Source organism: Brachycentrus maculatus, unplaced genomic scaffold (assembly GCF_059751285.1).
Source record: "Brachycentrus maculatus isolate JH-2025_06_01 unplaced genomic scaffold, ASM5975128v1 h1tg000121l, whole genome shotgun sequence".
Classification (NCBI taxonomy): Eukaryota; Metazoa; Arthropoda; class Insecta; order Trichoptera; family Brachycentridae; genus Brachycentrus; species Brachycentrus maculatus.
In genome coordinates, this window is record NW_028280874.1 from 115,001 (window position 1) to 127,715 (window position 12,715).

The 12,715-nt window shown below is 34.5% G+C and overlaps 1 protein-coding gene across 1 annotated transcript in view; it reads left to right on the forward strand.

The window, feature by feature from the left end:
• Nucleotides 1-12,715, forward strand: part of LOC148309525 (glutamate receptor ionotropic, NMDA 2C-like) — a gene marked incomplete at its 5' end in the record, with an annotated part of 116,674 nt that overhangs the window by 98,589 nt on the left and 5,370 nt on the right. The window contains 6 exons of the mRNA XM_088259906.1: nucleotides 627-751; nucleotides 891-1,043; nucleotides 1,687-1,789; nucleotides 3,285-3,433; nucleotides 4,567-4,787; nucleotides 7,285-7,471. Of these exons, the coding sequence (XP_088116032.1) occupies nucleotides 627-751; nucleotides 891-1,043; nucleotides 1,687-1,789; nucleotides 3,285-3,433; nucleotides 4,567-4,787; nucleotides 7,285-7,471 (938 nt within the window). The remainder of the gene's footprint in view (nucleotides 1-626; nucleotides 752-890; nucleotides 1,044-1,686; nucleotides 1,790-3,284; nucleotides 3,434-4,566; nucleotides 4,788-7,284; nucleotides 7,472-12,715) is intronic.

The following is a 12,715-nucleotide window of genomic DNA, read 5'->3' on the forward strand; positions in this document are numbered from 1 at the left end:
ATTTATTTTATTTGTATTCATGCAACTAATTATCTAATATTCACTTTTAGTTTCCTACTCTAGAAAATATTCTTGGTTTTGTGTCCGCTAATGAAGTATCCGCGTAGATTTTTTTACTAACAACTTTTCTACCCTTTTAGTTGTGCTTATTTTTGGGTTCAAATCTTAACTTTTTCTTTATGGTCCGAATATAGACTGTAAATTGTGGTTTCCATCTAGACTACCTTTTACATATTCGAGTCCTTATTTTATTTTTATTTTTCGATTAATTATTATTTTTTCTGTATTTTGTTTTGATTTAATATTTGTATATTTTTTGAATACTTGAGATAACTTCCGCTGTCTATCGGTATATTTTGTAACTAGCATTTTTTTGCTATTATTGAGGTCTGTCTTTTATTTTCAAAATTATGATTCACATCAAATTTACTGAAATCAGGAAATATGAGCAGTGTTAGGCTTTATCAACTTAAGTACCTACTCCTTTGATATGTGTTACTTTAACAAATTATAAGTTATTTTTAAATTAAAAATGCAACTTTTAAGTTAAAAGCGGGTATCAAAAAATAATTTTTCGAAATAAAATTTTCATCAAAACTCATCAGTAGAACGTTTAATGATTTCAGGCTGCAGTGCATGTGGATTCTCCCCGTGGATTTACCGCTCGGTTCATGACCAATGTGTGGGCCATGTTTGCTGTAGTGTTTCTTGCCATCTACACTGCCAACTTGGCAGCCTTCATGATAACCAGGTAAGAGAAATATCCGCTAAGCATGTTTAACCCTAACAGAAGCATCAATCAGTTCGATGACAATGTTATGCTGTCCGATAACAGTGTTATGATGATACAGAGAAATGACTAAACTATTGTTATTGCCTTTATGTTACAGGGAAGAATTCCATGAATTCTCTGGACTAGATGATCATAGACTGGCTCGCCCGTTTTCTCACAAACCAACATTCAAGTTTGGAACTATTCCTTGGAGCCATACAGATTCTACACTGGCCAGATATTTCAAGGAAATGCATGTTTACATGAGAACGTAAGTTAAAATTTATTTAATATTAGAGGTATTCAGTGCTTCTTTTGAATATTTGATCTTGTAATGAGAAGGCAGTGAAAAATGAATTAACAAATCAAAACCCGCCATACCCTTCTTTTTTCCACTATTAAATATTTAGGTTTAAAAGGTCCCTACCTACATATTTCTAACGAAATTTCCAAGACAAGTATGAATTGGGCATTAAATCTATAATTTCTGCACTTTGTCTATGCTTTCGTTCATTTTTTTAAAGGCGCGTAAATTTGACACATTACTATTTTCCTTTTTTCGATTCCTGAGTAATATCAAATGAAAAATGTCAAAACATATAAGATGTATCAACAGAGACAAAGCATCGATGTAAACAAAAGAGATATGAATGTTTGGGCCTTCAAAGGACTTCCGACTAATAGCTTTATATATATTTTTGTATCTAATATTTCTTGGTAAGTAATGCTATTTGATTGTAAGAAATAGTGGTGTTTGCCAAGTAAAATTAAAAGTTGAAATGGATAGTCATTACCACAAAGTGAGTGCCGATAACTTTATACACATTAAAATTTTCAGACATCCTCCATATTCCCTTCACATATAAAATATTATAATATTATATTTTAATATAGCTGCATTTGAAACATTGCAGGTATAACAAAACAAGTGTCGCTGATGGTATAGGTGCAGTGTTGACTGGAGAAATGGATGCATTTATTTACGATGGAACAGTGTTGGACTATTTGGTGTCGCAGGTATGTACCAATCATGAAGCCTTCAAGTAATTAATGATCAATGTCACACTGCATCGATGCAACTGATCTGAACCCTGGAAACTGAACGGGTATCTCCAGCATGGTAGCCAATCATGCTAACCACTGAACTATACTACAGAGGTGGACAAAAACAATACTATATTATTTCGAGAAATAAAAATACTTTGTGTTCTGATCCACTCACATTTTTACTAACCAACTAGTTTCGGCAACAACCTGTTGCCCTCTTCAGGGTTACATTTATTAATAAATATATGTATATCAGAACACAAAGTATTTTTATTTCTCGAAATAATATATCAAGATGATCCACAAAGTTAATGCTTTCAATATTCAAAACAAAAAACAATACTTAGATCCAAACTAAAGTTACTTTTGGTTACAGTAATAAGTAAATATTTGTGGCGTAGTGGTTGCCACTTCTAACTACTGTTCTGAGTTTGATTCCCAGGGAGGTAAAAATAAATGTAATAAAAGTGCATTTTTTTTGGCATGGAAGTCTGGATATTTACAGGGCTTATGACCTGTCCTAGGTTGGTTAAGTGATCCCTTGAATCATGGGTAGAATGGTGAATGTAACATGTGTGTGAAGTGATTACTTAAACAGCTTATGACAGGTCATAGCACCCTGTAAACAATGCCCAGAATTCCATATTCTTCTTCATCTCTGTTGAGAAAACCCAGATTTGTGAACTAGTATTTGGACATAGAAATTTTGTGAATAATTTATTTTTCACTCTTAATTTTTATTTTTATTTAATATCACTCTGAACTAGTAACTGAGGTAGATTGCCTTGCTTTTATATAATCAATGATCAAAATAATACTTCACTGATGTGATGTGTTGCCCTATGCACCATTGAATGCAGATGAGGCTCAGAAGGTATATGTGTTTTGAAACATTGAAATTAGACATTGTTAGATTAGGGTAAGAAAGTACAAGAAATATGAAAAGAGTAGATAGTGGAAGTTAGTGATACATTTGGACTGCCTACCTGGATAATATTCCTTAAGATTAATGGATAACTGAGTAGTCCACTTGCAAACCTCATAGGGTTAAAAAATTAACTTTTTTAGCCAATGGAAGCAGCCGGTATAATATTGATTCTTCTACCGATTTGAGTTTTTTTGAGAGAATTTAGAAAGTGAACTGTCTATTGGCATAGCGAGTTTTGCAAGAGTATTGATTTTTCTATTCTATTTTATTATTTACCTAACAAGTTTTGTTAAATATGGAGGTTAATATTTTTTATATTCTATCGATTGGAGCCATTTTCTAAAAAGTAATTTTTTTAACATAACGTGATTTGCAATTGGATTACTCAACTGCAAGTCCATGTTGCAGGATAATCTGAAGACAACACGCCACCAGTAAACATTAAGAAGAAGAAAATGAAGATAGTGTTAATTTCTTGTACCATAACTGATGTTTATACTTTGAAATGCAAATTGATTTTTTTGCCTATATTTCCAGGATGAAGACTGCAGATTGCTCACAGTAGGTGCATGGTACGCGATGACTGGCTATGGATTGGCATTCAGCAGGAACTCTAAATATGTCAAAATGTTCAACAAAAGATTACTCGACTTTCGGGCAAACGGTGATCTCGAGAGACTGAGAAGGTAATACATTTTCATAAATATATAGCAAGCGCCGTAACGGTAGAAGACCATCCACTGAAGTTGCGGGTTTGATTCCCGACAATAGGAGGAAGAATTTAATAAATATTTTTCTTGAATTGTTTGTTCTAGGTGTTGACATATTTTTTACAATTACCTTTCCCATACTACATGCCTCCGCCTCTGCCTTCGTAGTGTAATGGTCAGCACGCTCGGCTACCGTACTGGAGGTACCGGGTTTGATTCCCAGGGGGGATCAAATAAATAAAAGTGATTTTTTCACTCTTGTATTTATTTAATATTACCTTGGACTGGTGCCGGAAGTGGAGGGCTGATCACCTTTCCTTCATGTGTTAACGATCAAGATAACACTGCGTTTATATGATGCAGTGCCCTATGCACCATTCGGGTGCAGTTAAGGGTTTGAATGAATGAATACTACATGCAGTCAGCCTTTAAAATACAGGCTTTGAAATATTATTTCCTTAAGATTTTCCATCCCGTGCTTTCAATTAGAACTTTACTATAGCCAGGTACAAACGAAATAAGTTTTTAAAATTTATTTAATGGAATAACCTGCAAAGTCTTTATTTTAGAAGTTTGTCTGCAGGTAGGTTAGTAAGGAAAAGGAAAGCAGATGGGAAAAATACAACACAAACACCTAAACAAATTGAAAATAAATAATTCATTTTGCAATTTCCGGAAATCGAACTGCCGACATCAGTTTTGCAGTCGAACGTCTACCCAATCACGCTACGGCGCCTGCAGAGTAAGAAGTATAATAAAAGCACTATTGAGACAGCCTCCGTAGTGTTGTGGTTACCATGTTTGGCTATCATACTTAAGGTCCCGGGTTTGATTCCTATAGAAATCAAAATAAGTATAAGTGATTTTCAGAGTGACCCTCTACTTGTACTATGAGTGCGTTTGATTTGTTGTCGACCGACACCAGAAAAAAAAAAATCGGTTAATATTTGAGAAAAATATTGCTGATTTTGTTAAAATTAATATTTAATATTTTTTTGTACTTGTAATTATAACATATTGTGAAATGCAAAATAATAAAAAAATAAACGGACTTCTCTAGGACCAGACCAAAGCGCTCACATATTTACCTTACCAAAACATTCTTCCAGATACTGGATGACAGGATCATGCAAGCCGGGGAAGCAGGAGCACAAGTCATCGGACCCCCTGGCCTTGGAGCAGTTCCTGTCCGCCTTCCTCCTGCTCATGGCCGGCATACTGCTGGCCGCCCTGCTGCTGCTCATGGAGCACATGTACTTCAAGTACCTGCGCAAGCACCTCGCCAAGTCGGACCAGGGCGGCTGCTGCGCCCTCATCTCTCTCTCCATGGGTAACACAACATTATTATAGTACAGTGAAACCTCTATCTATCGTTTGATAAAAAGGGACCTATTAAAATTAACTATGAATGCGGGAAAACAATGAATGCGGGATTAAGATACCGTCCGATTAAAAGATACCGTCCTCCCAATCTGCATAACCATTCGTAGGCTAAAATTCTAAGAAGAATACATGTTTCAGATGCAAATGTATTTATTTAAAAAAAATACAAACCTGAATAGAATTTAAAAAAATACTTTTGTTTTTTAACTGTTTTATTTTTGTAAGTCAATTGTATATTTTCGGCTTTGCAAATAGTATTTTTTTCAGCATCAATTATTGAATGTGCGTTGTAGAAAGTTTTCTTTCAAATAGTGTGCACGCTTCTGGAAATGCAGGTACAGCTAGCGGCTCCTTTTCATCAATATCGTCCTCTCCTGCTATCGGTTACACAAGCTTTCGGTAGTTTATATCCCAAACGTTGCCATTGAATGTGAGAAAATTAGAAATAATGTGAAAAAAAACAGACAAAATGTATCAAATATGCAGCTTAATTCGAACGATAAATGCGGTAAATGGTGATAGAGAAACGATCGATGCGGTTTAGTTTAGTATGAAATTAAGTCGGGATAGAAGAAATAAACGACACATCTGGGAAAACGATTATTCGAGGAACGATAGATAAAGGTTTCACTGTATATTATTTCTTATACTTCCGACAACCCACATTACGCCTTATGGTGGGGACTGACCGAAGCCATTTCATTGTAAAGTAACACATTACGATGCGAGCATTCGTATAGTCAGTTCAGCGAGCCGAGCACTTGCCGCAAGCGATGTTACGACGTTACAACGTTACGTTACGACGAAATGCTCCTGTCAGTCCCTACCATTAAGCGCTTGAAATCAGTGAAACTGTACATTACATTGCAATATTTTACTGACTGTAAGATGTTTTATTTATTGTTTCGGACTTCGCTTTGTCATTGTAAATGAAAACTCTTGTTTTTTACCACTTGAGTATTTTATTTTTATTTTTAACGACTAGTTTCAAAAGCTGCAGTTGCTTTCATCGACAGGTGAATAGTATTACTATTTACCTGTCAATGAAAGAACAGTAACCTTCGAAACAAGTTGTTAAAAATAAATATAAAACTCAAGTGATAAAAAAAAACAAGTGTTTTCGTTTACAATTTGACTATAAGTTACACTTTTTCTTCAAAAAATATGTTCAGGTGCATAATTACTTGCATACTCAAAATTAACACATTTCAGACTGGTATTTTTTACCCCTATAGACCAACGCACTAAAAATCGAAAATCTATGCACTTTGTTATCTATGAAAATAGTAAAATTGATTTTTTTAATCGCTTACAAATTAAGATCGCTCATTTACTGCAACGATGCTGCTATTCAAAAATTAATACTATTTATTATTGATATCTCTACAAAGGCGATGAAGAACATGGAAGTCTGGGCATTTACAAGGCTTACGACATGTAATAGGCTAGTTTACATGATCACTTTATACACATATAACATTCACCATTCTACTCATGATTGACAAGCACGCTACTCAAATTCCGGAAGTTATATTTATGCTTTAATTGAAAAAGTCTACGGTGTGCTACTTCTTCGGCAACATCTACGTTTGAAAATAGTAAGTTTTTATTAACAGAAACATTGACTTGGAAAGAATGAATTTAATAATGAATGTTTAGATCATTGTAAAGGAACACCTTTCATATAACAATATTTATAATATTTAATATTACAATATTAACAATATAACAATATTAAAATATAAGATAAATATGTAAATGTTAGTTATTATAATTAATTGATAATAATTTGGTTATTGGATATATATTATTTTTGACATTTCATCAAAGATGAAGAAGAATATGGAAGTCTGGGCATTTACAGGGCTGACGACCGTCATAGGCTGGTTTAAGTGATCACTTTACACATGTGTAACATTCACCAATTCTACCCATTATTGACAACCACACTACTCAAATTCTTGGAAGTTCTGTATATATGAACCAATTTAGAAACCTTGTTCTTGAATCACTAGAACTTCACTAGAGACATCTATTGGTGAGATGTAAAGAAGCTTTTTACTAAGCAGAAACTCTTGTATTAGTATGTGAGATCCGAATCCTGGATTATAATCACACACATGAGAAACGCCAGAAAATACCATTTTCATTTTTATTATTTAAGCTTATAATTTGACCAGACAATTTATTTACAACATTTTGAGTGTGTCCAAATACTTGTTCACAAAATCTGGATTATCTCCAATTACAGAATTATTTTCAAATTATTTTTGACATCTCATCATTAGATATATATTTAAATATCAATTAATATGCTTACATAAGCAAACAATAAAAAAACTTGATTTTGAACCTTCCGTCAAAAGAGCATCAATGTTGCTGTTATAGTTCACTATCGCCACTATGGAAGTTTCATTCATCGATCACTATTTCCATAATTTCAGGCAAGTCACTGACTTTCCGCGGAGCAGTATACGAAGCCACCGACATAATCCGTCAGAACAGGTGCCAGGACCCGCAGTGCGACACTCGGCTGTGGAAAGCCAGACACGAGCTGGAGCTGGCTCGTCTCCGCATCCGCCAGCTGCTCAAGGAGATGGAGGCCCACGGAGTGAAGGCGCCGCACAGAAGGTAAACCATCACATACTCAACTCCCGGTAATATGATCTCCTGGTAATTTGTTTATTAAAATTTATATAGAGTGTCAGAAATGAAGACCCTAAGAAGCATATCAGGCAAGAGTCTTCGAGATAGAATATGAAACGTCGTGATCAGGGAAATATACAAGACTATTGTAACTGCAGACAGTTGGTAGAATTCCATGTTGAATTGTTGGGTAATATATCCAAAATTAAGCATGGTTTATTGGATTAAATTCTACATTTATTTATGTATGTGTTTATATGTGTATTATTAAGACATTATCAAACACTCGTGTTTGTCACATATTAACATATAGATAAATAAATGTAGAATTCAATCCAATAAACCTTGTTTAATTTTGGATATATTACCCACAAATCGAAGATGTCGTTAGGTGGGGAAGGCAACGAAGGAGACAATGGTATGCGCATGTGAGGAGAATGGAACCATCCAAACTCCCCCACATCGCACTGTACGGCCAACCCCTTAGGAGATGACTCCGGGTAGACCACCAAAGAAACGGATTGCCACCTGGGTATCGACATCACAGGGAGTTAATCCCTCTTAAAAACAGGTCACAAGGCATATACCAAGAAGAAGAAGATGAAAAATTATATAGAATATATTAATTATATAAAAACTTAATTTACACCGCGTCAATCACATATGGTGCTCTATGCACCACTTGAGTGCAGATAGATAGATAACAAAGAAAAAATACTTCATACACAATGTATAAAGATTGGATATAACTTTTTTTAATTTTGATTTATTTATTGAAAATTTAATAAAATTTTAATCTGGCTTTCTTGTTTTGAGTAGGTAGTATTACTTGTTCCTTTTTATTAATGCAAACTCTATTTTTTGTGTTTTCAAGTACCTTTTTAGATTCGCACAGATGTGGTAAAATTTACGCATGTTTTTTTCTCAAGTAATTTTTATATGCAAAAATTTTATGCACTTTAATGTTGAGATTACCTTCTAATGGAACTTGTTTACAGGAAAGTAATAAAAATAGAAACTACTATAAGACTGTCTTCCATGTGACTCCTCGTAACTATCTCTTGTAGGATTGGTGTCTTTAATTTTACTGTCAGGAGGCGGTCTCTTAGGGCGCTTGTCCACTACCCGGAATTTTACCATCCGGCAGTCCGGTTTTGAAAAATTAAAGCGACTACGACAGTTTGGTGTGATCAAATTTACGCGCAACGTGTTCACGCACCGATCCGAGAAAAGATGGACAAAAGCACAAGCCAATCCAAGCCAATCGTCGTTTTAAAACGCTAACTGACGTGCTGGAGGGTAAAATTCCGTGTTGTGGAAAAACGGCCTTAATGAGGATTTTTTCCATTCTTTATAGCTCATTTGTTCCTCAGTGCCCAGTGCATCATTTACTACTTCTCCTTCTTATAAGCAAAAACCAATAAAAGCCACGTATATGTATATTTCTCTGCTCAATAAAATTACTCGACTGCAATCATTGTGAAATGCTGCAATGTGTCCGATTTTCGGAATTTGTAAATTCAGTCACATCACCCCACTACTTCACCAACTGCACTGGTTACGCTTTCCCCAAAGGATAAAGTATAACCTCTCTCTACTTTTGTTTTAAATCAATACATAATTTGGCTTCAGAGTGTCTAAAAGAGTTGTGTATTCCAGACGAATTGGTTGGTATTCCGCCAGCAGTTAGAAACAGCTCTCATTCTATTTCAAAGCTATATTTGATGTAATCTTATAACCCAGAGATATATGTGCAACTATGTATTTATATTATGCATTGAAGTGGCATTCCAGGGGACGAATTATGATAATGCAGACTCATTTGCTTCCACACTGGATATTTTTTGAGGTATACAATGTACTAATCATTGTCCTTTCTTCTTCATACCTTATGGATATCTATTACTTTTTATCCTACAATGTTTTATTTTGTTCATCCCTCTAGCGGACGAATTGAGATAAAAAAGACTAATGCACGAATAGTTAACAACATTGGTTCATCCCAAAGAAAGATCTATAGGTATCATTAAGTTCTTGTGTCAGTTCATTTAGTGTCACACAGACGACTTATTATATACAGATGTTCAACTCCTCCAAAAACCCGGGGTCGAGATGTAATGTGAATTTTCCTGCACAGTAAAAGTTTTATTATTTTCTTAATTCATCTGCTAGAGGGATGAACAATAAAAAACTTGTAGAAAAAAATTATATACCATAGATTCTTGTTAGGTACTTGTATAATTAAAATAGAACGTTGATTAGCATGTCGTATACCTGAGAAAATATCTGGTACAGATGCAAACACTGGAGCAAATGTGTCCAAAGTCGTCACGATTGGTCCCTAATTTGGTCCAGTCCATTTTAAAGCCTTGTTAAAATATTTTCCACTATATGCCGTTTTAACTTTAACACAAGTAGAAGCATAGCCACAATTGACTACATATTATGAGTTATTAAGTCTAGGATTTAATGGCCAAAGTTGATTTGTTACGATGTAAATTATAATGGGGGCTGGTGTGGGTAGGGGTGTGGAAGGTGCGTCGTGTTGGCCGTGCATACCAGCTCCGGCAGAGTCTCCTCCCGAAGCACTAACTTGCAAGGGATTCTCGGTCAGCGAGTCACGCATTGCGGAGTAAGTCCACATCCCAAATAAAGACGCCATCAAAATTTCAGTTGCTAATCGAAACCAGCCCGATTCCATGTATTTATCCACGGAAGTTAATTCCTTAACTCTTACCACTCTGTAGGCCAGACATTCTGGCCCGTATGATTCTAGTAGGCAGCTCCGTGGGCCACAATGTCTGGCCCGGCGCAGGTATAACTTAATCACTGATTTCTCTATCACCCAAGTATATTCTACCAAAAAATATTTCAGATAAATACAATTTGTCTTAATTAACATGGTCATACGAATTATCAGACAGTGTCCCAAAATTAGGGAACCAAAATATTTTTTTAATGGTAGAAAAACGTCGCATTTTTTTGATCAAAGTAGCTGATCTGTTATGAGAAAAAATGGTCAGAGTGGAAAAGGTTAATCTTTCCGGCAGTACAATAATTGATATCTGACTTTCGCTGGGGATTTGGTTTCATTTACATTAAAAAAATTCATGAAATCTATGTATTATGAAGAATTATAAAAAAAAATACAATATTTTTAAATTATGACAAAATTACATACAAATATCGACAGATGTCATTAGTATACAAGTTACATCATACCAACAAACAGACGGACTTCGACGTTCATTAATATCGATACTCCTTTGATTAAAATTTGCAGCGATGTTTATTTACAAACATACTTCTGGAAAAGTTAAATAAGCGCGTTTCCTTATCCCTGCTGTTTTGTATATCCGGATTGTGACAAAGTGGCTATGGCATGATATAAAAGGTACCTGCCTATTCAAATGTCTTCTTGAAAGTACCTGTTTTGAAAGTAAAAAGTCCCTCTCAATTGAAATTTGAATTCTGGATACTAGCGTGCCTTAATGTGGCTTAAGAGTGAAAGATATATTTTATGAATGCAAGTATACTTTTATGATATTTTCCATAACCCAATGGCTAATATATGCCTTGGTAATATGAAATGACAAAAATTAAAAGGTACTTTTTTGTTGTTAAATATCTGTTATGACTGGTAAACGCACAAATGACTTTATGAATGTATATGGCTGACCAGTCAATATTTTCAGAATTGCAATCTGTCAACATTTCAATATGACGGTAAATTGGAATTGTAAACATAAATAACGAAACCATGCATCAGCATGATATATGACAGAGACAGACTGATTTCTGCTACATCGATGTACGACTGAAAACCGACAATGAACGGTTTATCACAAAATAGGACAAAACTGACAGAAAACACTATGGACAATACCAAAAAACAAAGACAAAATGGATGCTGCGCTATATACATTTGTGAAAATATTTACCATTATGGGAGAAATTAAATAATGGGAAAATTGATGATATTAACGTTGTAAGCTTATCAATAAATGGTTAAAGAAACGCGCTTATTTTTTACAACTGACTGCGTGGATATACACGGGATCGTGCTGCATAGAGTTCCTCAAGCGCAAATAGTAGAGGACAAAAACTAAAATGTGTACAAATAGCTAGCTGCCTTTAGACATACATATTTGCTTTACATTTTAAATAGCGTTGTGTGTATGTGAAGGAATATGCACATTGTAAATAATGTGCAAATTCCTTGTTAAATGATCAAATGCGCCGATGCAAAAAAACTAACAACACTAGTAATGCTTAGGTTTATTTTATATAATTCTTTAAAACAACCATTATTCAGTTACGAACACACTGTGCAGGACCTGTGCACAAAATGGGTGGCATATATGGACACATTAGGCGTGTTCTAAGCACAGAATGTGTTCAATCAATATTAAAGTGAAAAATCTCATTTATTATGTTGACCCACCTCCCTGGGAATTAAACCCGGGACCTTCAGCATAGTAGCTGCATACGCTAACCACTGCACTATGCAGGTGGACACATAAGGGAGCAATAAGTAAATATCACATATTTTGTACACTCTATAAAAATATCAAAACTAAATCTTACTAGTGGTAGCTTTGCAAATACATATCGCTCACTCCTTTCAACATCATATATCAAAAATCGACAGTTTTCAGTTGTGCATGTGTTCAGAATGCCCAGAAAATGTACTTTATTCCAGCAAAAGTGGCATATTTTTAACTTAATTATTTACCCGCTACAGGGCAGAAAGTGTTGTTTTTGCATTTTGAAGAAAAGGTATTGTTTAATTATTTTTTTAAATATACTAAATATTTTTCAAATGGAGAAAAAACATTCAGGTTTTACCTAAAAAGATCTGTTGCACAGTAAAAAGTTCAATAAGTGGCTTGATATTTATTTTTAATACATCGTATTACATTTTTAAACTTTAAAAACATTCTCCTGAAAAATCTAGTTTTTTGGTTTATGACGTTCTTGAAAGGAGTGAGCGATTTGTGCAAGGAAGTGTCATTTTGCCATACCATTGTTATTTATATGCATAAAATAGATCCCGTTTAGTGTTAATTCATTTAGCGCGCCATTTTGCTGGCACGGATTACCTGCGCAAAGCGGGGTATTACTGCACTTAAATCATAGATCATTTTAATTTTTGGACATTTGTTACTATGTATATATTTTTTAGGCTAAGAAAGCTTAAGTTACACATTTTGGTTTATGTCAGAGCCT